Raw genomic sequence first — 25,673 nt, 5'->3', positions numbered from 1 at the left:
GGAGTTGTGAGCAAAGGGGTCAAGACTAGGCTGGAGAAAACCACAGAATTAGCTGACCTGAACAAGGGGGCGCTCATGGACTCCAATCTTACAGCTGGGAAACCACCATAGGACTGTCCCAGACTCCCTGAATGTGGGTGTTAGGTGGACCGGACAGTCTATAGTAATGGATCAGTATTTATCTCTAGTATAGGAATAGACTTTGGGAGCCCATTCCACAAAAAGGGATACTCTCTTAGCCTAGACACAGGCCTTGCTCCAAATGATATGACAGACTAAATGATATGACAGACTTTGAAGACTCCTCATGGGAGGCCTTACCATCCCTGGGGAGCTGAAAGAGAATGGGCTGAGGTTTAGTAGGGGGGAAAGGGGAGTATAGGAGGGTGAGGGAACTGGGATTGACATGTAAAACAACCTTGTTCCAAATTTAAATAAAAAAGAAAAAGAAAAAAATAGATTGCCTAGAGATGCATAGTAAAGTATTTACAGATGTTAGCTGGGATATCCTTGGAAATATATCAAAAATAAGCCAGTTGTTACACAAAGCAAGAAAGGCACACTGCTGGGAGTTCATGAAAATGCATAGCAGTGGCTATAAGACATTCATTTTACTAACTTGCAAGATTTGTGTAGAGTCTACTTGGGCCAGCATGAAGGCTCTATGTATGAGTAAGGACACTTGGTACTGATCTGAGTGTGATCCCTGGGCCCATGTGCTAGAAAGACAGAACCAATTCTGGAAGTTGTCTTCTGATCCCCACATGGGTGCATGCACACTCACTAAGCAAACAAACAAGAGACTAATTGTCTTGGTCAAAATAGAAAATGGGACTGAGAAAAATCGCATGTCCACTGATATGAAAAATAGAATCTGTGGCTTCTTTGCTTCTAAAATTTTCAAAATATGCTTTTCACAAGATAGGTATTGTTTCGGTATGGTGACTGTTTTGTTCACCATGCTAATTCCTTGGGCCCCGAGTTTGAAATTGTTCTTAAGGAGATCTTTATCATGTGTTTCCTTTTCATTTTTGTCTGGTCACACATCTGTGCAAGCCTATGGCTTCACGTGTATGTGGAGACAAGTAATTTACCTTACTTTTTGAGTCATGATCTTTCACTGGAGCCTGAGTCTCCCCATTGTAGCTACTCAGTCTGGTTAGTGAGCCCCAGAGTTCCTCTTGTCTCTCCAGTGCTGGGATTACAAGCAATTGTGCTACCATGCCCAGATCCATGCCCAGATTTTTCACAGGAGTGTTTGGGATCCAAATTCATGTCCACATACTTGCATGACATGTGGCTTACCAACCCAGCTACCTCCCTAGCCCTTCATTATGTGTTTTGACTAGTGCTGGGAAACACAAGCGAATCAGAGTCACTGGCTAGATATTTTCTTAGGTTCTTTGCTTCGCATTCCTCTCTAAAATACCCAGGTTTTCTGTCTCTTCCTGCATCCCCCTGGTACCTTGTGCTTTACTTAGAATCTCTGTCTTACAAAGACCTGCAAATAGCAATTATAGTCCCCCTCCTCAGCACAAAAACATTTCTAGAACTTTAGACTAGTTTCACCATTATGACCCAAGGGCTGCTCACCACTGCAGCACTACAAGTCATCACTGAAAATTTCCAGCCACTCTCGTGTTAGTCTCTCCAAGTCTTCACCATCCCCATAGCTCCTAGACATGTGGTCCTCACTGTACACATATTCTTGCCTAGGAGGAGCTGTAGCATGAGTGCTGTCGTATGAAAGCCCTTGCTCCTAGGACAGCATTCAGAAGGAAAAGTTGGGGATTTGGAGAGATCCACAGACAGGCGGTGGCTCAGGGAGCGGACAAATGGGTGACCCCTGGCCCCCTGTGGAGTGTGCACCTGGCCGCTCCACTTTGGCTGTTCTCAAAATCACCAGCGGTTTGGTATTCTTAGGCTAAGTGAAATGTGACAGATTGGCTGCCATGGCAACAGAGTTATAAATTCTGTTTTGCCAATGAGTTTTCACGTCAGAGCTTTCTAGGGTTTTTTCCTTCAACCCATGGGCTAACAGAAGAATATAGCCACTTTGTTGTTGCTCAAAAGTGGTAAATGGCACACATGCCAGCACCATGCACTGTGGGTCTTAGACCATGCCATATGGCAGGGTAAAGACATACCTGGAAGTGCAAAAATGTCCCCTTCTTTATCTTCTTTACAACTTTCTAGGAAATTCAAAACTTTAAAATCTCAGGGCTTCCCCTAGAAGGTTGTATATGTAGCTTATGCTAATGATACAAGCTCTCAATGCAGAAATGGAGGCCATGGGGATTCTAGTCAAGACTGTCTTTCAATGCATAAAACTGAGTGTATAAATGTTCAACCCTGGTGGTTCATTAATTCAGTTTTTCTGGTATTCCCTGCCAAGTGTATCCGCTGCACAGAGCAGGAGGTTGGAGGATTGCTGAAGCACCTCCGTCATCTTTCATGCAGACAGAGCAGTGATGTCCATCCAAAGACTGTGTGCTTGAAATAGCACTATTGGCTTGTAAAGCGCAAACTAAGTTCACTGAATACCTGGAAAGTTTCAGACAAAGAGGCGAGGTGCTAATGGTGGCCATCATGCACAGTTGTTGCCTCCACAAAACTGCTCATGGTGCATGGAGGCAAAAACAAGATGTCAGTGACCATAGTGCAAACCCCAAAGGGAGCCCACCTGTGGCCTAAAGCAAAATACAACACAGTTGGTTGCCATTTTCTCCTGTTGCACAGATTCGAGAAAGAAGGGTCTGTGAGCCATGGAGTGGGATGGGGGTGGGGAAGTTAGAGGTATCATCTTACATGTCATCAAGGGGTTTAGGGATGGCTATGTGATGGTGGCATCACACTGGCCTTAGCAGGGACCATTTGGCTGATGGTAGTGAGGAAGATATGCTGGGAAGAAGCATCCAAATGAAGATGTAGACATGTGCTTGAATGTGACAGTAGTTCAGTCTGGCTATGATGCAGGTGCTTGGGACAAAGCAATGACACAGAAGTGACAGAGCAGAGCGAGGGGCATCTCCAGTTCCCTTCGAAGGCATCTAACAGAGACTTAGCATTCCGTGAGTGTACTGTCATGTCTTCCCCAAGATTTTCCCTCCCAGAAAATCAAACTTACAGACGGTAAGCCCGTGGGGAGTCTGGGGAAGGTTATTCCAGCTTGCTTTTTCTATCCAGCTGCTTTCCTGTGTTGTGAGGCTTTCAGAGCATGCAAATGGCCTGCTTTCCTTTCCCCTGACCAACTTTTAAAAATAGGGGATTTATTCTTCAAGCCCATCAAGGGATTTTTTTTTTTTAATCTCACGTAAGTGGAGAGGGAATGGAAAGGATGTTGTTGTAGTTTGTGAACTGAATTACTTAATAAATCTTGGAATGAGGGACTGTTTTCCCAAGTCCTGAAGGCCTGAGGCTGCCTTTCCATCCTGTAAATTGGCATTTGGGGAAGCATCTTCTGCACATTCCAATCTACGAGACATGACAGCAAAGTCAGCACTTTCTGCCAGATCCAGCCACAGAGAAGAGGGGAAACACGAAAGCTCATTAGGATGCAGACAGCAGTTAGCCTGGCTCTGACTTTGTACCACATCCTGGGATAACTTAAACATTCCGGTTTCCCACTGAAGGCAATGCTTACAGGGGCTGTGGAAGGGTGGGAAAGGGCCTTGGAGAGAAAAGGAACTGAGAAAGAGAGGACCTGGCAGGAAGGGCCTCAGGTCAGGAGAGCTTCCAGAATGCAGAGCAATGGTTTTACAAACCATTTGTGCCTATGTCTATATGCATATGTGTGTGCGTGTTCATTTGTGTGTGATTTGTGTGTGTACATGTGGGTATGGGTAAGTGTGGAGGGGTAAGTGTGGAGGTCATAGAACAATGTCCAATATGGGTTGTCAGGTGTTTTCTGTCTTTTGTTTATAACAGAGTCTCTCATTGGCCCTGAAATTTGCTAACTGGCCTATGAACCCTAGAGATCCCTCTTTCTTGTCTTCTAACTTGTCTGGCTTTTTACATGGGTTCTGGGGATCCCATACTTGGGAGCCAGATGCTTTACTGACTGAGCCATCTCCACAACCCACAACTTGTTTGGGTCTCACAACAACACTAATGATCATTGTGGACTCTGTTCTGTGGAAAGCAGAATAGGCTTTAGGGAAGTCAGCTGCCCAAGAACACACAGCTGCTAAGAAGGGTACAAAGTGAGTTCAAACCCTGGCATGGGGTCCTGCTACTAAGAAATCAAGAGGCTTGCTGGAGGGGCTTGCTGGCCAGCACAGGTGGGTAGCTCGTCCTCCTGCTGGGGAGGAAGAGCTCACCCAAGTCTCAAAGAAGGCTGGAAAACTGGGAGAACTGTGGCAGCCTGGGAGCCTACGTTTACCCCATGGGCAGAAGCAAACTGAACTCCATTAAAGAGCCCAGCACTTTTTATAAGAAAGCAAGTCTGGAAGAAAAAGTCAGTTTGTAAGGAAGGAGAAGCTTCACAGATGCCAGGAGTCGTTAGTGCAGAGTGAGAATACCTGGGAAGTAAAAGCTAAGACCTGGGAGGTAGATGCCAGCTATGGCTGTGTGACAGCACAAGTGTCCTGAATGCCATTCAATTGCACACCTAAGCATGGTTAAGACAGTCCATTCTCTGGCCTGCTTGTTTTATCACATAAAGTCAGTGAAGCTTTGCAAGATGAAGAGAGCGGCAGAGCTCAGTTGTACAAACAGGATGGATGTGTGTAACAGTATATGCTTAAGAAAATAAACTTTCTGTTATGGATGCTTTCTCATGATAAAAATCAACAACAATAACAACAAAAAGATAAAGTTGGGCTTGTTTTTTTCATTAGTCCCTAGAGCCTGGCTGTGGGCAGGGCTTCCTGGTTCAAGTTCAGAGGAATCTGGGGCTGGAGCTGCCCCTTCCTGCAGTCATGCTCAGGCAACCATAGGGACAGAAACACAGGACAACTTCAACCCAGAGAACCCACCCATTTTGGAGTCAAAAGGTCACCCTCAGTCAGACCACAGTGGAATTTGATGTTCATTAACTCTGAGATTTTAAAAGCCCTGACTGACATCCTTCCACACTTAAGTTCCCTCCTTAATTCATTTTAAATTGAATGCCCAGACTGCTTGCAAGTGGGATTATACAAACAGATGAGAAGCCAGTCATCTGGAATGGTGGTTTTCAGTTTTATGTTGGGAGAGTGAAACCACTATGTCCCTGGCCAAGATCACAATGTGTAGTTTGCGAGTGTTTTTCTTGAGCGTAGTTGGAAGGGGAGTTGGTTCCCAAGGAGAATGTTTGTATGCACTGCTGAGAGCCAGGGAGTGCCAGGGTCACTGGAACTGTCCCCTCCCCCCTAGTCTCTGGTGTGTGAACGAAATCTCATTTTATCATCCCAAGTATTCTCAGATAGTCAGCCTACTGTGGAGTGTACAGGCACGAGGACTCAACCTTTTGTGACAGATGATTTGACTTCAAGTCTGGGTTCCATTTCCTATCACAGGACCCTACTATGTATATGCTAGAAGCTCTCAGAATTTTATCTGCCCAACCTATAAAATAAGGAAGCATGGCTCAAACTATGAACTGGGTGGATGTTAAATTTAATAAAAAAAAAATTATCCAAACTCCCTGCACAGTGCCTGGGGCATAGTTTATGTTCATTAAATTACATCTCTGGCAACAGAAGATGAGAAAGTCCCAAGTCTGGGGAGCTTCTTGCCCTGGGCCAATAACTCTTTTTGTCTGTTGGCTTTTAAAGTGTGTGTGTGTGCATGTGCACGCGCGCATGCGCGTCTAAGGAGTCCAGAAAAAGTAATCAGAAACCCTGGAGCTGGAGTTACAGGTAGTTGTGAGATGCCCCATGTGGTGCTGGGAACTGAACTTGGATCCTTTGCAAGAGTGGTATGAACTCTTACATGCTGATTCATCTCACCAGTTCTCAATGACTATCAACACATCCTCCTGTTTCCTGAGCCAGCTTTGAACTGTGTGCATTTGATGCCCCAAAACTTCAGCTTGCTTGGCAAATGCTCATTTATCACTTGATAGGACATACTGTTCTGGAACCATCCTACCCCGCTGCATAGAAGGCGTGACTTGTGGTTAGGAAGCCTAGACCTCGATTGTGACCAGGCACCCAGCTACTGTCCATTCCTGGTCCAGCCTCCTTTCTTACTTGAGCACAGCTTTTCTAACAAAAAATGACAACTGCAAAGTTTGTTGTCGCTGCTGGGTGAGGACTGAGTCACAGCACTTGTCTCTCTGTGCTGGATGCTGTCTCATGCTAGTGTACTGGCACAAGGCAAGAGGGTAGAGTCTTCCCTGTGCCTGTGCTTAGGGAACCAAGAGGTGCTAAGGCATCTGGGTGAATACAACAGAAGTATAACCCAAGGGATAGTACCCCTCATAAGATCACGGCGCTGAAAATACACTCATTTCTATTTACACGAGAGAAGCCAGTATGAACATACTATGTATATTAAGATGTCAGCTTTACAGGCAAAGTCACCATGTTGTTAGCACTGAGACTAAGTCATAAGACCCTTCTCATACATCCCTCTGAAGTCCTGGTCTCCTCCACTGGGAGAACTGTGTTAAAAGGAAAGAACTTACTACACCTCTCTGGGCACCCACCCCCACCCGCCCCAGTATAGTTATGTGTGTGTTTATATTGTGAATGGCATGCTGGAGGTTGGCAAGGGCTTTTTTTCATTTTGTCAGACACATTAGAGCTATTTTCTCCCTCATCTTTTAAACTGCACAAGGTATTAGGCAGACTGATGCATATGATTTACCTGTCCCCATATTGATAAGAGTTAAAGTTTTTGCATTAATGTTTTCCCTTTTCCAATTTTCAGGACCCATCCTTGATTATTGCTTTTATAAACATCTGTGTATATTTTCTGTGTAGATAATGAGATAACAATATCCATAGATTAAATTCACAATGAAACACAAAAATGTCATGCTTTCAGTCCCTGACTGATGATAAGAGGAAGACTGAATCAAGAGTATATTTAGGAAAAACAGTATTAATCGGGGAGGATGCATATACTTTGAATTAATTTTTCAAGCAGAACTTTGTACTAGTCAAATATTAGTATGTGGTTTTCCATATACTCAAAATATGTGTGGAATCATATCATACAAAATATGTGAGGGACCATGTAAGTTTCATATTATATTTAAGATCTTTATAGAATCCTTCTGTATTTAAATTTATTTTGGCCAAAAACCTTTTGGAAATTCCTATCACATGTTATATAACTAATAAAAGCCACATGGAGTTGGCTGATGATCCTATAGCTACAAAGTAGGACCGATCGGACCTTAGTAGGAACATTGAAGTGAAGGTCCTAAAGGAGAAGACGATGCAAGAGGGCAGGGAAGGATGGGGGTTGAAGAAAATAAAAGCAAGTAACTGGTTTGCTGTTTACTTACATCCATACTTCATGCTCTGTACTCCAGAAAACACACAAGTTAAAGAAATAAACACACAAATTAAACCTTTCATGAGAATGGCATTTTCTGGTAACACTTTAGTAACACAAAGCAAAACCTGAAGAAATAATGCCCTTTATTTCTAGTAATATCACCTTAAATACTAATTTTATTTTTTAATTGGCTCACCAACTTTTGGGATTTTTGAAGACAAGATCTCATTATGCAGTCCAGACTTGCCTTGAACTCACAGAGATCCACTTGTCTCTGCCTTCCAAGTGCTGGGATTAAAGGGATGCATCACAACGACTAACCTAAAATACTAATTTTAAAGGAATAATTCTCATAAATAAAAATGCAGTAGCTTAAATTTCTTAACACCACTTAAGGGTTCAGAAACAACTTGAGAATCTAATATAGACAATATGGTTAAGTAAATTAAGGAATCTTAATCTTAAATAATTATAGCCATTTGGCTACCCAAACAACTGGGTTATAATGTTTCCACTCCCAAAATAAGACACCACGTGTTTTTATGAATATATATTAGGGGCTAGGTTTGTGAAAAGTGCTTGCCACCAAAGCCTGATGATCTGAGTTTGGATTCTTAGAACCCATATAAAAGCTCATGGGTCAGATAGCCTGGAGTGCACAATGCGGAAAGAAATAGGAGAGACTCTGTTTCAAAGTGAGAGACAAGGACCAATACCCAGACACATGGTAGGTTTTCCCCTACACACACACACACACACACACACACACACACACACACACACACACACAGAAAGAGAGAGAGAGAGAGAGAGAGGGGTGAATAGTTTTTAAAAAATGACAGGACAATATGATGTTCTAGCATTTGTCTCTCTCATAGAATTATCAATTTGAGCAACTCTTCATGTGCAAAATATAATTTCACACCAGGGTGGTGGTGCATGCCTTTAATCCCAGTACTTGGAAGGCACAGGTAGGTGGATTTCTGAGTTCAAGGCCAGCCTGATTACAAAGTGAGTGCCGGGTCAACCATAGTCACATTGGCTTATGTAGAGAACCACTATTATATGTATATGTACATATCAACATACATACATACATACGTACATACATACATACATATATTTCACAAGAGCTAACGAAATCTAAATGATGGAGTCAGATATGGTGGCTCATGTCTCTACTTATACTTGAGTAGCTGAGGCAAGATGATTGTCATGAATATGAAGCTAGCATGGTCTCTTATTTGAGCCACTATCTCAAAACCAAACCAAAACAAAACAAAGAAAAAGACAAAAAAGCAGACAAAACCAAGAATACTTGGGTTTGGTATAGAAGTAAGAAGAGGTATTCTGAATAGGGCAGGAAGTATGTTTTTAGACTCTTCACAACATTACTTCCCCAGCCTGAGGCACACACAGAGGGACATCTTTGAGTGCCCACTTTGCTTCAGACCCCGATACTGGGCCTTCCCCAACAAAAAAAAGCCAGTGCCACCAAAAGCCCTTGTAGTCCCAGACTCCTTGCTGGTCTCGTCACCAGACCCAGTATCACTGCTGTGTTACTAGTAGCTACCACCTGTAAATTCAGCCTCCAGATTTGCCCACTGTGTCAGCTTAGCCCTTGTGACCCTGCTTCGGGTTTCACATTAGACCTGAAGTTCAGCCCACACAATTGCAGGCGTCAGGCCTGCCCTAGTGTAGTCTGACCCTTAGAAACACTGGGAAGGGGTGTTTACTGCACAGCCCTCATAATCAGGCTCATCCAAGTTGTTCTGATTCGAATGTGAAATGTCTCCCAGAGGTACATGTTTGAATACTTTGGTCCCCACGGGTGGCATCATTTTAGGAGACTGTGCAGCATTCTGTGTCCCTGGTAGACCCAGGCTCATATCTCAAGAGTTATAGGCCAGACTTGCCTCCTGTCTGCAGTTGTGCAGCTGTAGGCAGAGTTCCTCTGTGTCTCAGAAGCTGCTCCCAAATAACCATTCAGAGCTTATTATTAATTATAGATGCTCTGCTGATAGCTTAGGCTTGTCTCCAGCCAGCTCTTAACAACTTAAATTGACCCATTTCTATTCATCTATGTGCTGCCCCGAGGCTCATTTACCTCATCTGTGAACTTCCTATGTTACTCTTCCACCTCTCACAGCTCCTCAGACTCTGCCCTTCTCCTTCCCAGCATTCTCTCTGCCCCCAAAAATCTGCCTAGCTGTCACCCAATCAGCTTTTTATTAACAATGAGAGCAACACATTTTCACAGTGTACCGGACCCTAACCAGCCACCCCCAAACTCCCCAAAACTCCTGTTACACCAGTCAGAAGATAGTCCTGCCTTGATGGACTACTGTGTTCCCTAAACTGTGAGCCAAAATAAATCCTTCCTCCCTTGAGGTGCTTCTGGCAGATGTCCTGCCACAGCAGTAGAGTAAATAACTAACACACTAGAAGGTCCCGTTGCTGGGCCATCCCTTAAGCATGTAGGCTCTAGGTGCCAAGCCAACCATTATAGATATGGATACAGTATACCCACAGTCCAAGCCACTTCATAGATTCAAGTACCAGACACTCCATCAGGCCCCATTGGTTGATTACTGTGGTTGATTACTCCAAGTCTATCCCTGAAGGTTCAGGCTTCAGGACAGTGTCCATGGTTAGAAGGCACAGATCCTCCTCTGTGGACTTAGGTTCCAGCTACGTCCAGCACACCAGGCCTCTGTCTCAGCATCACACTGGCCTCTGAAGACCTAAGGCTTATTTCTACTACAGACGCAGTTTAGCTCGTATGGACTTAGGCTTCAGATTGTCTTCAAAGGACCTAATTAACTGATTCACCCTAGTAGATCCAGACATGGCCAGCTTTCCAGGAATCTCTGGACTGGCTACTGACGAAGGGCTTTGCCAAATAAAAATAGTCTTCAAAGACTGGAATATGCTTCTACTTCCATAATTGTGCAAATACCACATATGACTAAGAATCAAGAAAGATCAGGAAACATGAAAATATGAAAGAACAATAGAAAACTCAAGTTAACTGATTATAAAGAGACAGAGACATATGAACTATCTGACAAAGAATTCCAAGTAATTGCTTAGAAGCTCAGCAAACTATTCTGTAAATTAGGAGCTTCCCATCCCCCAACCACTATACAAAGTCAATAAGGAAAACAGATTTAAACTCCATTTGAGATCAAAGGGACCAAACAGAAATACACAGAACATTCTATCTTAAGAGAAACTAAATATGCACACACCCTTTTCTCAAGTAGCCATGGCACATTCTGCAGGACTTATAAGCAAGACAAAAAGTTTAACTATTCTGGAAGACTGAAATAATATCAAGTAATTTTTTTTCTGGCCACAATGGTATGGATCAGGAATAATTTCTAACCAATTGTAGAATCAAGCTTGAATGCTCTTGAATATGCAAATGTACAGGAAGAAACTGACCATGGTCAAGTATGACTTGTCACAGAGATGCAAGCATGGTTTAGCATATACAAATCCATAAACAAGAAGTAGCATATTCATAGAATAAAGGGAAAGACTCATGTGGTTATCTTAGTAGGTATAGAAAAGAAGTTGACAAGATCTAGTATCTTTTAAAGATAAAAAATTTCAATAAATCAGGCAAAGAAAGAACACAAGAAAAAAGGCCATATACTATAGCAAGGAAATGGAATCAACCTAGATGCCCATCAAGAGAAGGAGAATGAAAATGTTGTACATAGATACAGTGAAATTTTATTTAATCATAAAAATGAAACTGTACAACTTGCAGAAAAATGGATGAGTTAACATAGGCTCAGAAAGACAAACACAGCATGTTCCCTCTCATATGTGGGGATCTTAGCTTCTAATTTTTACATATATTTATTTATGTGGGAGTGGAGAGAGTCATCCAACACAGGTACATTTGAAAATACTATAAGGAAACCTACTACTTTGTATGCTACTTGTACGTTACATACGTGTGTGTGTGTGTGTGTGTGTGTGTGTGTGTGTGTGTGTGTATAACATACACACAGCGAACACCAAATACTCATTGGTGAAAAGGTTATTCTTCAAGACCAATAAAGATGAACAAAAATCATTCTTACCAGTTTTATTCAGCATAGAACTAAAGTCACAGCTGCAATAGTCAGGCAAAAGAAGAAATAGAAATCAATGTAAAGGAAGACATTAAATTGTCTGTGTTTGCAATGACATTTTAGATATACAAAGCCCTGGAGACACCAAGAAAAAAAGTCCATTTGAACTAATAAGTAAATTCAGTGACACTGTAGAGTCTACAGTCACTATATATAAATCAATAGTGTCTCTAAACACAGACAACTTACCAGAAAATAAACTGAAAATTTAATCCCATTTACAAAAGTTACAAGAAATAATAAAATCCGAGGAATAAATTTAACCAATGGTAAAAGATCTCTCTATGAAAACTATTTGCAGCACCAAAAATGGCACAGTCACATTGAGGTAGCCCAGATTTTTGTAGTAGAAGAAAGAACATTGTTAAAATGTTCCCACTACCTGAGATGACCAGCAGATTCAAAGCAATCCTTAGCAAAATTCCAGTAATTGTTTCCACAGGCACGGAAATTCCATCCCAAGGGAATGAGGAAGAGACTGGTAGGAGCTGAGGCACCTCTCTTATTCTCAAAAAAAAAAAAAAAGTATTTTCTTCATTACTGGTCATCAGAGAAATGCTAACTAAAATCACCATGCTTGTATTACCTTGTATCTCTAAGAATGGCTATAGTTTTTAAAAAGATGAAAGGTAAGTCATTTTCTCAATATTATAACCAAATACCCAGAAGGAAGCAAGTTAAGGGAGGAAGAGTTTACTCTGGCTCACAGTTTGGGGGTACAGTCCACCGTGGTGAGGAGTCATAGTGGTTAGGGATAGCAGGAGTGGAAACCTACTTGCTCAATCTGCGTGGAACAGGAATCAGAGAACTGGGAATGTTATCACTTATCTGGCTTGCTCCCTTGTTTTAGGTTGGTCCTCTTGTTCAGGGGAGAAGTCTTCCTTCCTCAGTTAATACTTTCTGGACATGCCCTCACAGACAAAGTCACAAATTTGTCTCCTAGAGAGTTCTAAACTCAGCCAAGTTAACAATGAAGATTAGGTACTGAGTAAGTGTTGGTGGGGGAAAGGAGCCCTTTTACCCTCAATGAGAATTAGCTATAAATTAATACTAAGGATGTAGAAAACTGTGTGGAGGGTTCAAAAAAGAAAGAGAAAGAAAGAGAAAGACAGAGTGAGGGAGGGAGGGAGAGAAATTAAGACTTCTATAGGTTCCAGTACTCTTACTACTGAATATCTGAAATGACATGGGTTTGAGTGTGAAGAACATGGACTAATTGTATCAATGAGGATCTGTACCCCATGTTCACTGCTACAGTAGTTATAATCACCGAGCTGTGTGCGCAAGGACAGTATATAGAGTGAAATAAAACAGGCATGTGACCATACTTCTATGCAAAATGTAAAAAGAATGATCTCACTGGACATGGTGGCACATACTTTTAATTTCAGCACATGGGAGGCAGAGGTGGGTGAATCTCTGAGTTCAAGGTCAGCCTTGTCTACATGTTAAGGCCCAGGATAGCCAGGGATATGTGGGGTGACCCTGTACCAAACAAAATAAAATAAAAAAGGTGATCTCATGGAAGCAGAGACTAGGCTGGAGCATGAAGGTGGGATCATTGCTCAAGGGTTACATAATTTCAGCTGTGTAGGAAGATTAAGTTCAGAGAGTCTATTGAATAGTATGATATGCCTAATCATGATAGGCCACATATATTACATGTATATTATACATCTGGAAATTACTACAAGTGAGACTGGGATCAGAAGATTGGGAGCTGCTACTGCTCTTCCTGAGGACCTGAGTTTGGTTCCTAGCAGCCATATTGGGTGGCTCACAGACACCCACAACTCTAGCTCAGGTCAGTCTGATGCCTCTGGCCTTCATGAACACTCATGGCCACATATCTGCACATGTACACATAGTTAAGAGCAACCAGAAGAAATCTTTAAAGAAAAAAATTGCTGCAAAGTTTTATGTTATTATTACTAAAATTAAGTATGTGAGATAATGCATATTAATTAACTCAATTTAGCCATTGTACAATATATATATTTCAAAGATTCATAAATATTTATGATTTTATTTGGTAATAAAATTCATATTTTTGGCAGTGCTTGGGATCAAACCCAGGGCCTTGCATATGCTGGGCAAGTCATTTCTGGCTGAGCTATAGCCTGCACCATTTAAAAAAATTAAAAATAAATACTAATTGATGTATAACCAGGTTTAAAAACACACACTAAAAGAGAAATGAGAGTTGTCTTTGAATGGTGAGATTAGTTATTTCCTGTTTTCCATCCTTTTCAATACTTTGATAGTCGATCATTTTATTCACTAAGGAAGATAGTGACAGCAACAATTAGAGACATGCATGGGAATAACTTGGAATTTTTATACCAGGAAGGTTAACTAAGGCGTTTTAAAACTTATTTACACTTTAGCTTTTCAATGACACACAATATCCACTTTTCAGATATCATAGGAGCTGGTCCAAAGCTGTGCCCTGGGTAAAGTCCTTTACTTTAATCTAATGCGTTCCACATGGAAACTTTGCTGTGACTAAAGCTTTCCAATTTACAAAGACTGAATCCAACATAGGCCAGGAAAGAATCCTTGAATTGGCAGCAGATGACTGTCCCTCAGTCATCTGTGAGTTGTAACTTTTTCAATCACATTTTTACCAAATAAATTATCAAGTGAGGTTTCATTCTGGGACACAGAACTGTTGACTGACCCTGGCAGTGTGTTCCAATGACCACATCAACCTGTGGTGACCTCAATGCTCCCCCAGGCAGCTCTGCTTCCCTTGGACAGTCTCAGATTTCAGAAAGGCAGGGATGGCTGGGTGATAGCTCCATCAGTGAACTGATTGTCATGCAGGCACGAGGACCCAAGTTTGAACCCTAGCACTCTAAAAGCTTGGTGAGTTGGTGTACACTCTGATCCCAGCACTGGGGAGGGGAAGGGGCTGAAGACAGGAGGGATCTCAGACTTGCTGGCAGCCGGTCCAGCTGAGTCACTGGGAAAGCCTGTCTCAAATGGAAGGTGGAGAGCAATACTGCCTTTTGATGACCTACCCCTCAAAATGCATGCATATGCTAGAGGTAGGAGAAGAGGGTGTAGGGTAGGGAGGGAGGAATGGAGAAGGGGGGAGAAGACAGAGAAGGGGAGGGAAAGGAAGAAGGGAGGACAGAAGGGGAGAGCAAAGAGGAAATGAAGAACACTCAGGAAGTCAGCAAGTATCCAGCCACATTTGAAGCAAAGTTCTACCTCCCCCCCCCCCCCCCCCCCGCCCTGCTCTTTCCAGCCTAAGGAGACATACATAGCTCCTTGCCCTTTTCAGCCCCAGGGCCACCTGTCTTAATTCAGGAGTGTAAAATCTTGTGTCTAAGTTTGATAAATTCTCCCCGATAAACAGTCTCAGCTGAGTCTGGCCCTGGAGATGGCCACGTGGACAAAGTTACCATTGTCTGAGAAGGAAACACAAGCAGGCTCATACATTCCTATCACATTCAACAATAGGGTGGGTGGCAGGAGCCCCTGGGATTTCCAGGCAGCCACGAAGGTGCCAGGCAAATACAGGAGGAAAAGCAGAGTCCACTGCCTCACAGTGGAAGAGCTGGAGATGGAATGCTACCTGCCGGGGTCAGATCAAAGGTGAGCAGGGAAATGGCAGCAATGGGACAGACAGGAGCAGTGGCTCTGGGGACCTCCTTAGTGGAGCTGGAGCTGCAGACACTTGGTCCAGCTGACTCCCTTCCATAGCCTTCTTGCTACACTCTGATGTCAGGAGGGTCTGCTGCGAGTGTGTCCTGCGCTGAGATCAGAGCATTAGCATTATTTTGGGCATCAGCAGTGGTCTAAGATGTGGGGCTTAAAGAATCCATTGGTGACTCAGTGTAGCCTATTTATCCAGGGTCAGTACACCAAGGACCAGGGCAGGAATGAAAAAAGGCCCTCTTATGCCAATAGCAGCAGGGTCGTCTGGTGTTTTTAAAGAAGCTACAACAGGCACCTTCCACCCATGCAGTGTGAGGTGGCTTTGCATACACACACACACACACACACACACATTAACTGTGAGGTCTTTACAAACCTGAGATTCCTGGACCATGGATCATACTATCCCTCTCAAGGGTGCACCACACCAGTCAGTCTATGACGTGAAACACCCTCTGTAACCACCATGGAAAAGTGCATTAGCTGGCATGACTGGCTAAGGGAAGATTATGATACTTCAGGAGGCAACAAGAGTTGAAAGATGTTTTTCTGAAACTATCCCTGAGGAGACTACAGATGCCCAAGGCCATCATCTAGATGACTTCCTATAACTAGACTCATGTCCTAGCTACTGAGATGCTGAGTTTTTGGGGTGAGTTCCTGGAAAGCCATTAAAAATGTAAAAGCACCCCCTTCTCAGTTCAGCTGGGAGCCGTCTCTCTGCTCACAGTGGAAAGGGGTCAGCACCCAGAGCTGGGTGGCCTTTCCCAGGAATCTGGGATATCAGCACTTCCTTCTGCTGCTGAGTCTAGAAAAGCAGCTGGGGTCAGAATCAGCATTCTAGAGCCCAGTACTTCTCAATCCTCTTTGCATCACAGCAAAGTGAAAATATGTGCATCTACCTGAGGAACATGTAGAAGGTTGCTTACTCTTGTCATAAAACAAAGCTGCAGATAGCAAATAATTATTGTATCAAGGAGGAAGGCATGGGATACAGCATGTCTGAACTGTGTTTGACCATGCAGCTACCCCATGAGATGAGTATTCTATGAACCCCATTTTGGGAAACACTAAACCGTGGATTTATATGAACAAAAACATTGTTCTAATGTCACTGTAACTGCCATAGCTCTGTGCCTGTGCCTCTCCTGACAGAGAATTCACCCATGGCTACCCAGCCTCTTCTGTTCTTAGCAATTCAGCATTAGATCCATTTTAGGATTTGTCCCCTTCCTCTTCATTCCCAGGCAGCCCTGCTGCCATAGGCCCTATCTTCCTCAGCATCATCCTGAATGGTTTGATCTCTGTTGCTGTGATAAACACTATGCCCCAAAGCAGCTTACTGGAGGAAAGGGTTTATTTAAGCTCATAATTCCAGATAATAGTTTACCATTGAGGGAAATCAGGGCAGAAAGTCAAGAAGGAACCATGGAAGGATGCTGCTTATTGGTTCACTTGTTCATTCATGCTCAACTAGCTTTCTTATACAGACCAAGCCCTTAGGGAGGCCTAGGCATGGTGCCTTCCATGGTAGGCTGGACCCTCCTACATCAATCAAAATAATCCTTCACAGATATGGCAAGAAGCCAATATGATCTGACCAGTTCCTTAATGGAAGGCTCCTTCAGAAGACCCAGTATTATGTCAAGTTGCTGCTGAAGCTAACCAGAACACTGAGTCTTATGCAATCCAGCAACTTTCCCTGAAACACTCATTTGTCTTTTGCAACATGCTCTGCTTCTATAGGATTTGATGTGAGGATGTACAAAGTAATCTAGCCAAGTAAGATAGGAATGGATCAGAAAAAGAAACTTCACTAATATCAGTAATCCTAAAAGCCAACTCCAGATATAATCAGAATAAATGATCAAAATTAAACTTATTCTTGGGAACCTCAGGGACTCACAAGGATGTTGGTTGACCCCTTTTAACATTCAAAAGATCATTTTTTTGGTTGCTCATGTTCAAAGACTGAACTTCTGTTTCTACTTGCAACTTTTCCTTCCATTGTTTTTTAAGTACTTACTACATGCTAGGCACTGAATACAAAGATCTCAAGGGATTCAAGGCCTAGGACAGAGTCAGATGAACCAGAAGAGAATGGTGCAGTGCACTTAGGTGGACAGAGAGGAATTCCTGGGCTCTGCTTAGAGGAATCAGCAATGCTTCATGGAGGTGGCGATTCTGAAAGAAGACTTGGGTAATTCAAAGGATGTTATTATTTGTACAAAGATGGAAGAGAGGGTCAGTAGAGGTGTTCAAAGCATAAGAAGTACTTGTGTAAAGATTAACTTGTTTGGGAGACCCTACCGTGGTTGAGCAGAGCTTTCAATCAGTGAGGGTCAAGCATTACTGTCCTGTTTACTCTCTGCCATATGCTCAAATACTTAATATATTAGCTAACTTAATCTTCCAGTTTTACCTCCCTTTTTATCAGAGATGCTTGATGGCCCCTTCCTTGGCTAAGTGTAATGGGAAGGGACTGGAGATGGACTCACACAGGCCAAGTGGGGATCCTGGGGATTTCTACACAGTTCTGTCCAATGGGAGAGAGAATGCTCACTGCAACTCTCTCCCGTGACCTTCTACTTAACCCCACAGACAGACACTTTCCTCTCCTGCATGCACCTCTCCTTCCAGCCACCACCTGTCTGGAGCTCATGCTTTTGTTTCTGTTGGTCTCCTGATACACAGAAGGTGACTCTTTTGACTTTGGGTGGAGCAAAAGCCCCACTGCCAAGTCAAATGCTGTTGTCAGCATCGCAAGCTGTCCCTCCAGAGAGTCCTCATAAGAATTACTCTGTTTGTCCCTTCTGCGGTTTGGGTGTTTCCCCAGTTGCTGTGGGCTTCACCCAGCTTGGGAAACCACCCTGTGTTAATGTGACTATCCTGGCTTCCTTCACACACCTCTCTGTCTCTAAAAGGAGTTAGCTGGCGCTATATCAAGGTTAAATTTCCAGCTAAATTACAGAAGGACCAAAAAGAACTGTGGGTATTTGTGCGGAGGAAGCTAAGCCCCTGAACCACGCTTGGTGAAGCAATCCTAGCCTCTACTGGAGACCTTCTACAGTTTAAAGTTATATGAAGTTCATTTTCCATCTGGACTTTCAAAACGGGCTGCAATCTTTTGGGATGGAATGAAATGATCCTTTTGACAAAGATTGCTGATACCCCACATCAGTGTTCCAGAGAAGTAGGATTGTGAGGTGGGGTGTGGGCATACAAGGTCCATGACAGGCTCTGATGCAGATATCCATCTGTCCTTTGTCCTTCCCTCATGCCTTAGCTATAGGCCACCTTCCTCCAACCCCATCCAGTGGTTAACTATCATGTTTTCATGTACATCTGTCTTGAGTCCCTCCTGAGGTCATATTTCAGATTCCTGTCTTCCAGCCATATGAAGACTAGATAGTAAACATCTTAAGCCTATGGACCATAAGGTCTTTGTGGTAACTACTTAACTCTGTCCTTGTAGCACAATAAATGCCCCTGATAATATGCAAGCATACAATTGTAGTTGTGTTCTAATAAAACTTTATTGATGTGGAGCCAGATTTTGTGATAGGCCATACTGCCTCCATTTTTTTTTAAAAAAAAATCCTCATTTCCTTCTCATTTCAAGGACTTGAATGAGGTGTTAAAAAGGCAAGCTATTTGTCTTGTTACTCTTGGATAGTCTTTTTGTTTTTATACTTCAGAAAGTACATGTTGTCTTGTCCTTGTAGGTGGTTATTTAAATTGAAAACAGCTGTGAAGAAAAGAACTCTCAGGGCACATTTTTTTAATGCCCACTAGCATGAAATAGTCACTATTTTTGTTTAGACACAAGGGTTACCAGTGCTGCCAAGTAACTCAGCAAAACTTTCTACCCCCTCCACTGCCCAGGAACAGGAACAGAATGGCAAGTGTTTTTTGTTTTTGTCTTTTTTTTTTGGGGGGGGGCTGGAGAGAAAAAGAATAGGGGGAGGGGGAGGAGGGAAGGAAAGAGAAGAAAAATGAAAGAAAACTGAACAAGTTTGGAAAAGGTGGGCGATTCTAGACTGTAATATGGATACATTTCCTTAACCTCTCTATATCTTGTCTGTGAAACTTTCTCATAGAAACCGAGCTTCCTGGGAGAGAAGTAATCAAATAGGAAGACACCCAACCAAGGTCAGACAGGGGACACTCCTGTGTCTGTCCTGCCAGTTGAGGTGGGTGACCTGGATGGCCTTGTTAAAATCACTTGACCTCAAGGATGTATCAGCAGCAATCCCATCATCCCCTCCTCAGCCCGTGGTTATAAGGAGAAAGGGTCCTTGACTAGATACTGCGGGTCTTGCAACACTCCCTAAGCTGGAATACTTCTATTGAAGTACTCAATGAAAACTCAATGAAAAACTTATCCAGACCAATGGCTACAAAATACTCAAGATAAAATTCCAGCAGAAAAATTAAAATAGCCAGTTAATGACAGCATGGTTCAAATGAATACATTCAGTAAAATGTCCACAGTGGCATTCTCTGTATGCGATCACACATAAAATACATTTTCGACTTTTTAAATCCTTTGTATGGGTGAGTATATATGTATACACGTTTGTGTGAGGGAGGCATGTGTGTACAGAGTTGTGGAGGTTAGAGGTCAACATCCAATGCCTTTCTGAGTTATGTTTTATGTATTTCTTACAGTTGTGTGTGTGTGTGTGTGTGTGTGTGTGTGTTTGTGCATGCACATGAGTGCACACAGTATGCACACCAAAGTGCACATGTAGAGGTCAGAGAACAACTTGCAGAAGTCAGCTCTCTGCTCCTACCATGTGGGTCCTGGAGATTAAACTCAGGTTGTCGGACTTTTGATGGCAGGTACCTTTACCTGTTGAGCCATCTGGCTGGCCCCACACCTTTTTTGAGGCAGGATCTCTTAGTGGGACCTGGGCCTTGCCAATTAGACTAGGCTACCTGGCTAGCAAGACTCAGGGGCCATCCTACCTCTAGCTCTCCAATGACAAGGCTGTAAGTGTGTACCTCTGCTTCTAGGTTATTACTTGGTGTTGGGGAGCCAAACTCCAGTCCTCATGTTTGAGTGGTGCCAACTAAAACATCTTCCCAGGCTGGGTCCCTTATTTATCTTTTAAAAGTTGATCTACAATCAGCTCATTGCTTCATTTAGCTTTAGAAGATGATATCTTAAAAGATAAGGAAGCCTGGGTACCTCAGCCTAACTTGATAAACATAAGAAAGCAGTTTCTAGCTCATGGCAATTTGCCCATTTGCCCAGAAGCAGGCAGGTCTCTCTCAGCCACATGGAAACTTCCAGATAAAATTCTGCTGCAGGCATGGTGGAGGTGCTTAGGCATCTAGCATGCCATTTCCCCAGGTGATCTGGGGAAGCGCCAGGGTTCTGCAAGGATGAGCTGGGGGATCTGTGGCTTCAGGGCTCCTCCCTGAGGTCCTTCTTTCCAGGTCTTCAAAGAGAATGTGCTGTACCTGCCAGCCTTCCCTCTGCAGCTCAGATACTGAAAAACACCTCAAAGCTAAAGGAATAAATGGCATGTCTTGACTTTTTTTTTCAGTACATTTTAAGAGATTAATTTCATTTGGAAAGCTTTTCCCAAAGAGGAGTTTCTTAAAGAAACATGCATTTGAAAAGTATAGCTCTCCCCCTCTAGGAGTTCTCACTCTGTGTGTGTGTGTGTGTGTGTGTGTGTGTGTGTGTGTGGGAGGGAGAGGGAGGGATGACCAGAATCTAGGATGCCCACTTCATTATTTCATAGTATTGTCTCAATGTACATGGCATGTTTGCTGAAGAGGAGAGACCAGTGTGATAGTAGTCTTGAATTATGGCTTTCTACTCTCGACACTGGATAAGTTCTATGAGCCCCTTGATGTCTTTTCTCAGCTCCCATCAGTAGAAGGAAAAGCTATGAGGACCACAGTGATGCACTCACTAAGGTTTATATTTCACCTTGCTTTGTAATTTTCTTTCTTCATTATACACCACTTCCCCAGACACACCTTGGTGCCTCTTGGTCTCCTCAGGTCATTGTCAAGGCATCTGTGGATGGGTGTGTTATTTTTGCTAGAGTTGTAGTTCTTCTTGCCCTGGATTCTCCCAGAATATGGAGTTCATTACCCTTTGGTCAGAGGAATGCCTACCAGGAATGTTGGTGTCCTGGGAAAAACCTTGCCCTGGTGATTGTTCATATCCCCATCCCTTCAACTCCTTTTTTATGTGACAGTCAAGTATATACTAATGGATTTCATTTAAATGGAAAGGCTTTGGGCCCCTTGCTTTGGTATATTACTTATTTTCTTTTGTTCTGTTCCGGAAGAATCTACCATAACACATACATAGACCATGATATAAGGAGAGTGAGTAGAAAGTGCTTATTCTGGCTACTGAATATAGAGAATTTTTAAATACACAGTTCTTACTCACTCACACATATATGATAGAAATAATGAGTTCCTCAAAGAGGTTCCTCTACCCACTTTCGCTTGCGCGTGTGTGTGTGTGGTGGGGGTGATTAATTTTGGCCAGAAGAGGGCAGTATTGCATATGTGGGTCTCCCTCCAGCTGTGACATTCCAGGGAGTCCAAAACTATTAAATGACAAGTAATTTTGGAACACTGCCTTAACTACTTTTTTTCATATGTCCCAAATTGCCAAAGGCCAATGTTGAATTGGGTTTTGAAGAATTTGTGATCTTCCAAGGGCACTCAAATTCATTATCCCTGTGTATGAATAACTATAGGAGAGTATGATATGAGTAGCAACATGAAAGTGACTCCACAGAAGGCTTATGAGGTTGCCAGACAGCTGGGCATGGTAGTGCATGCTTAGAATTGAAGCAGTCAGGGATGAAGGTAGCAGATCAGGAATTCAAGGCTAGCCTGGGCTACACTGTCTAAGTTTGAAACCAGCTTGTATTACATGGGACTTATCTTTAAAAAGAAAGAAAGAAAAAAAAAAGAGCTCAGAGAGCTGTGGGGAAAACGGCACTATAGTAGAGAAGAGAGACTATGGCACAGACTTTGAGATGAGGAGAAAAACGTGCTGGAGGAAAGAACCAGGAGTCAGCATGTTGGGATGAAGCCTCAGGTGCGCAAATTGGAGATGTGTAGATGGGTCTGACCATGGGCTACTGGCTGTTAAAGAACTTTTACTATGCACTAGGCATGAGTCTAAGAACTGCCTGGATAAAACTTACTAAATCGTTCCACCCTGTGGTTAATCTCATGTGGGTTACTTATGAGGAAACTGTATGTGGCCAATTAGGCTTCCTGAAATGGGACCTGAGAGGAGGGGGAGCATGCCAGAGAATTTTCAGAGAATGCTCCTGGCTTTAGAGGCATACCTGGGGCCCTCAGGGCAAGAGAAAATGGCGGACCAGGGAGAAGGTGAGACTGTAATTCCAACTTCACCGGGGCCCTGTAAAGCTGAAATGGCCCTTCAGGGATGATTCAAGACAGGATGAGGACCCTGGATTTCCTAACCCTGTATCATGACTAACAAATGCCCCAGCAAAGGGGAGGCAAACCAGGGCAGGTTCCAGAAAAATCAACGGAGGAGAGTCTACTTGTAACCCTCCAAGAAGCTGGAAACAGACCTTCCAGTCCCAAAGCTAGTGTGTCTGGTGCAATGCCCAGTTCACCACACTGAGTTCAAGAAAAGCTTGCCTGATGTGGGGGCATTTAGAAGCAGAAAGGCAAGGTGAGAAACTAGGGCAGCTGCCTTATGACTGCATTTAATTGTACTGATGTACTGCAGGGCAGGTGGCTAGGGCTAGATGAACACAGTCCCTCCTCTCAGCATATAAAGGACACTAGTCCTGGGTCCCTTCCTCAGATACCAAATCTGCAGGTGCTCAAGTTCCAAATTGGCACAGTATATTTGCATGGACCACCTCTGGATTGTGTAGAATACCTAACACAACAGGTATGAATAGTTACTATGCTCCATTGGTTTCTGAGTGACAGCAGGTAAACAGTCTGTACATACTCCAGTACAGATGTACCTACAGAGGTCTTACAAGTCCACAAATGAAGCAGGAGTATACCTTAAATGGCAGGAGTTAGAGGCAGACTAAGGGCCTGAGAGATGGTGTCAGGCTACAGCTGGGGAAGCCTATACCCCATTTGGAAATTCAGGGTAGTGCTTAGCATGTGGCAAATGAAATTTTGATCTGGGAAACTTTCTGGATTTTTTTTTTCTATTTTGACACATGGTTGGTTGAATCTATTTCTAAGCAGAGGTTCAAACCTTTGCTTAATAGCACAGCTCTTGAAAATGGAGAACAGGTGGGGGCAGATAGCTCGTAGTAGTGAGAAGACCTCCTATCTCTTTGTAAGAGTGGAATCTACTTTTAGCACAAGATTCAAGAAGTACACAGAAAGAAAAAGGCCAATCTCCACACACTCCGGTCCCCTCTGCTCCCAGGATACAGCCATTGCCACAGTTTCTTGTGTATTCCTCCAGAGAGAGCATACACATATGTAAGCATAGGTATCCATGGAGATGACATTCTATGGCCTCCATATCACATCTCCACATCATTCTACACTGTGCTTTCTACATTAACACCTAGGCTTAGACTTGCTTCAGTGATGTTCCCACAGAGCCACATCATCCCTTAGAGACACAAGACATAAAGCTTTTCCATCATATACTAACTTACTTGTTCTTCATGAAACTGGGAGTCAAACTGAGTATCTTGTGCTTGCTTGTAGACAAGTTTCTGCCATTGAGCTGCACTGAACTTTTGAACCAGATCTCCTTTGATGGACATTCAAAAGATGTTTTAACCCTAAAAAAAAAAACAAACAAACAAAAACACTTTTATTTTGTTCTACACTAAAACAAAACAAACAAACAAACAAAACCAAAAAAAAAAAAAAAAAAAAAAAAAAAAAAAAAAAACGTTTTGGAGTCAAAGTCTCTTGTGTAGCCCAATCTTGCCTGAAACTGATAGCCTCTCAAATGCTGGGGACAGAGTCTTGCATTACTCTGCTCAGCTCTTTTTAAATAACAAATGACAGGATATAGCTCAGAGGCCAAGCACATGTTTAGCATGTTCTGAGATCATTGGTTTTAATCCTCAACAACCCCAAAATGAAGCAAATAACAAACAATGCTACAATTTGTTTGTATACCTGGTAGTTTGCATATGTGAGTGCACTGTCCAGTAGAGTCCTGTTACCTCAAATCCTGACTCAGTCTAATATGTGAAAGGAGGGGGTGAGGATACAGTTTGAAGGCGGAAGGAACACTTGCCTATATGCCTGAGGCTCTTCGTCTAATCCTTACTATCGCCCCACCATCCACCAATCTGTAGAAAATAGTAACCTGCGGTGGCTTTAAACTGCTTTTATCTTCATCAGAAAGGTTAAACACTTGCTGGTGTGTTCGAAGGAGATAACCATGGCTCCTCCCTTACGCACTACCTATATCCCTGTGCATATGCCTACCAATTCTAAGCAGTTCATTCCTTCCTGCCGCCAGGAACATATTTTAAATGCAAAATCTTGTAAGAAAGAGCAAAGTGAAGGTTCTGTTTGTATTTGGGGTGAGGTAGGACGCCCGGGTGGAGGGAGAAGGTGGGACGCCCGCGTTGGATGGAGTTTCAGAGACTCACCTGCCTCTTGGTCTGCTCTGTCTCTGCCTTGCAGCTCATGTGCTCCTCGGTGCAGAAGGCCCTGTTTGAGGAAGAGGACCACGTCAAGAAGCTGCAGCAGAAGGTGGCCACCCTGGAGAAGCGCAACAGGCAGCTCCACGAGCGGGTGAAGAAAGTCAAGGGTCTCTGAGGCAGGCGCGGAAGAACAGCCGCCACCTGGAGCTGGTCAACCAAAACTCAACGAGAAGCTGGCTGATGCAGGTGCTCAGCAGCACATCAACGCTCTGGGCCCCGGGAGCCCGCGCGCCCCCTACCTGCACGGGTAGCAGGTGCAGGTGGATGCAGGCCTGCCTTGCCTGTCCCCAAGGAACTGAGGGTTCTGTAAACGCACTTACTTCAAACATTATAGGAGATACCCATTAGGCATTTGGTAGAGTCTAACTGGGTAAAATGGCAAGTCTTAACTTTCTTTTCATTGGGTGCTGACCTTACTGGTTACTCGGCTTCAGACCCCTATGTGTGCCATGCCCCTTTTCTGTCCTGGTGCCACACAAATACCTTAAAGCCCAGAGAGAGTAGGATCCCCGAGTTCTGGGACGTCTTGGGTCTGGCCCTTAGTCACTAGAATTCTCTTCACTGTGGAGAGAACATTCTAGAAGAGAACATTCGTAATGAAGATATCAGGAGACTGCTTTTAATTTAGAAGAGAGTCAGTGTCTCAGCAACCAGAGCTGGCACAAGCATGCATTCTGAAGAACCACAGTCATAGAGAACATTCTGGAATGTTCTGCTGCTTTTGCTCATGGGTTTAGAAGCAGGGCACCTACATGCT

General features: G+C 43.3%; 1 protein-coding gene across 1 annotated transcript in view; it reads left to right on the top strand.

Annotated features, from left to right (window-relative positions):
• LOC127227031 (coiled-coil domain-containing protein 3-like) overlaps window positions 1-25,167 on the top strand; it is a 93,246-nt gene extending 68,079 nt beyond the window's left edge. Inside the window, 3 exon segments of the mRNA XM_051191262.1 lie at window positions 24,897-25,020; window positions 25,023-25,070; window positions 25,073-25,167. Coding sequence (XP_051047219.1) covers window positions 24,897-25,020; window positions 25,023-25,070; window positions 25,073-25,167 — 267 coding nt within the window.
• The last annotated feature ends 506 nt before the right edge of the window (window positions 25,168-25,673 follow it).

This window comes from Phodopus roborovskii, unplaced genomic scaffold, assembly GCF_943737965.1.
Source record: "Phodopus roborovskii unplaced genomic scaffold, PHOROB, whole genome shotgun sequence".
Taxonomy (NCBI): Eukaryota; Metazoa; Chordata; class Mammalia; order Rodentia; family Cricetidae; genus Phodopus; species Phodopus roborovskii.
The sequence above is the reverse complement of the archived record's forward strand: the minus strand, read 5'-3'. Positions and strand labels throughout refer to the sequence as shown.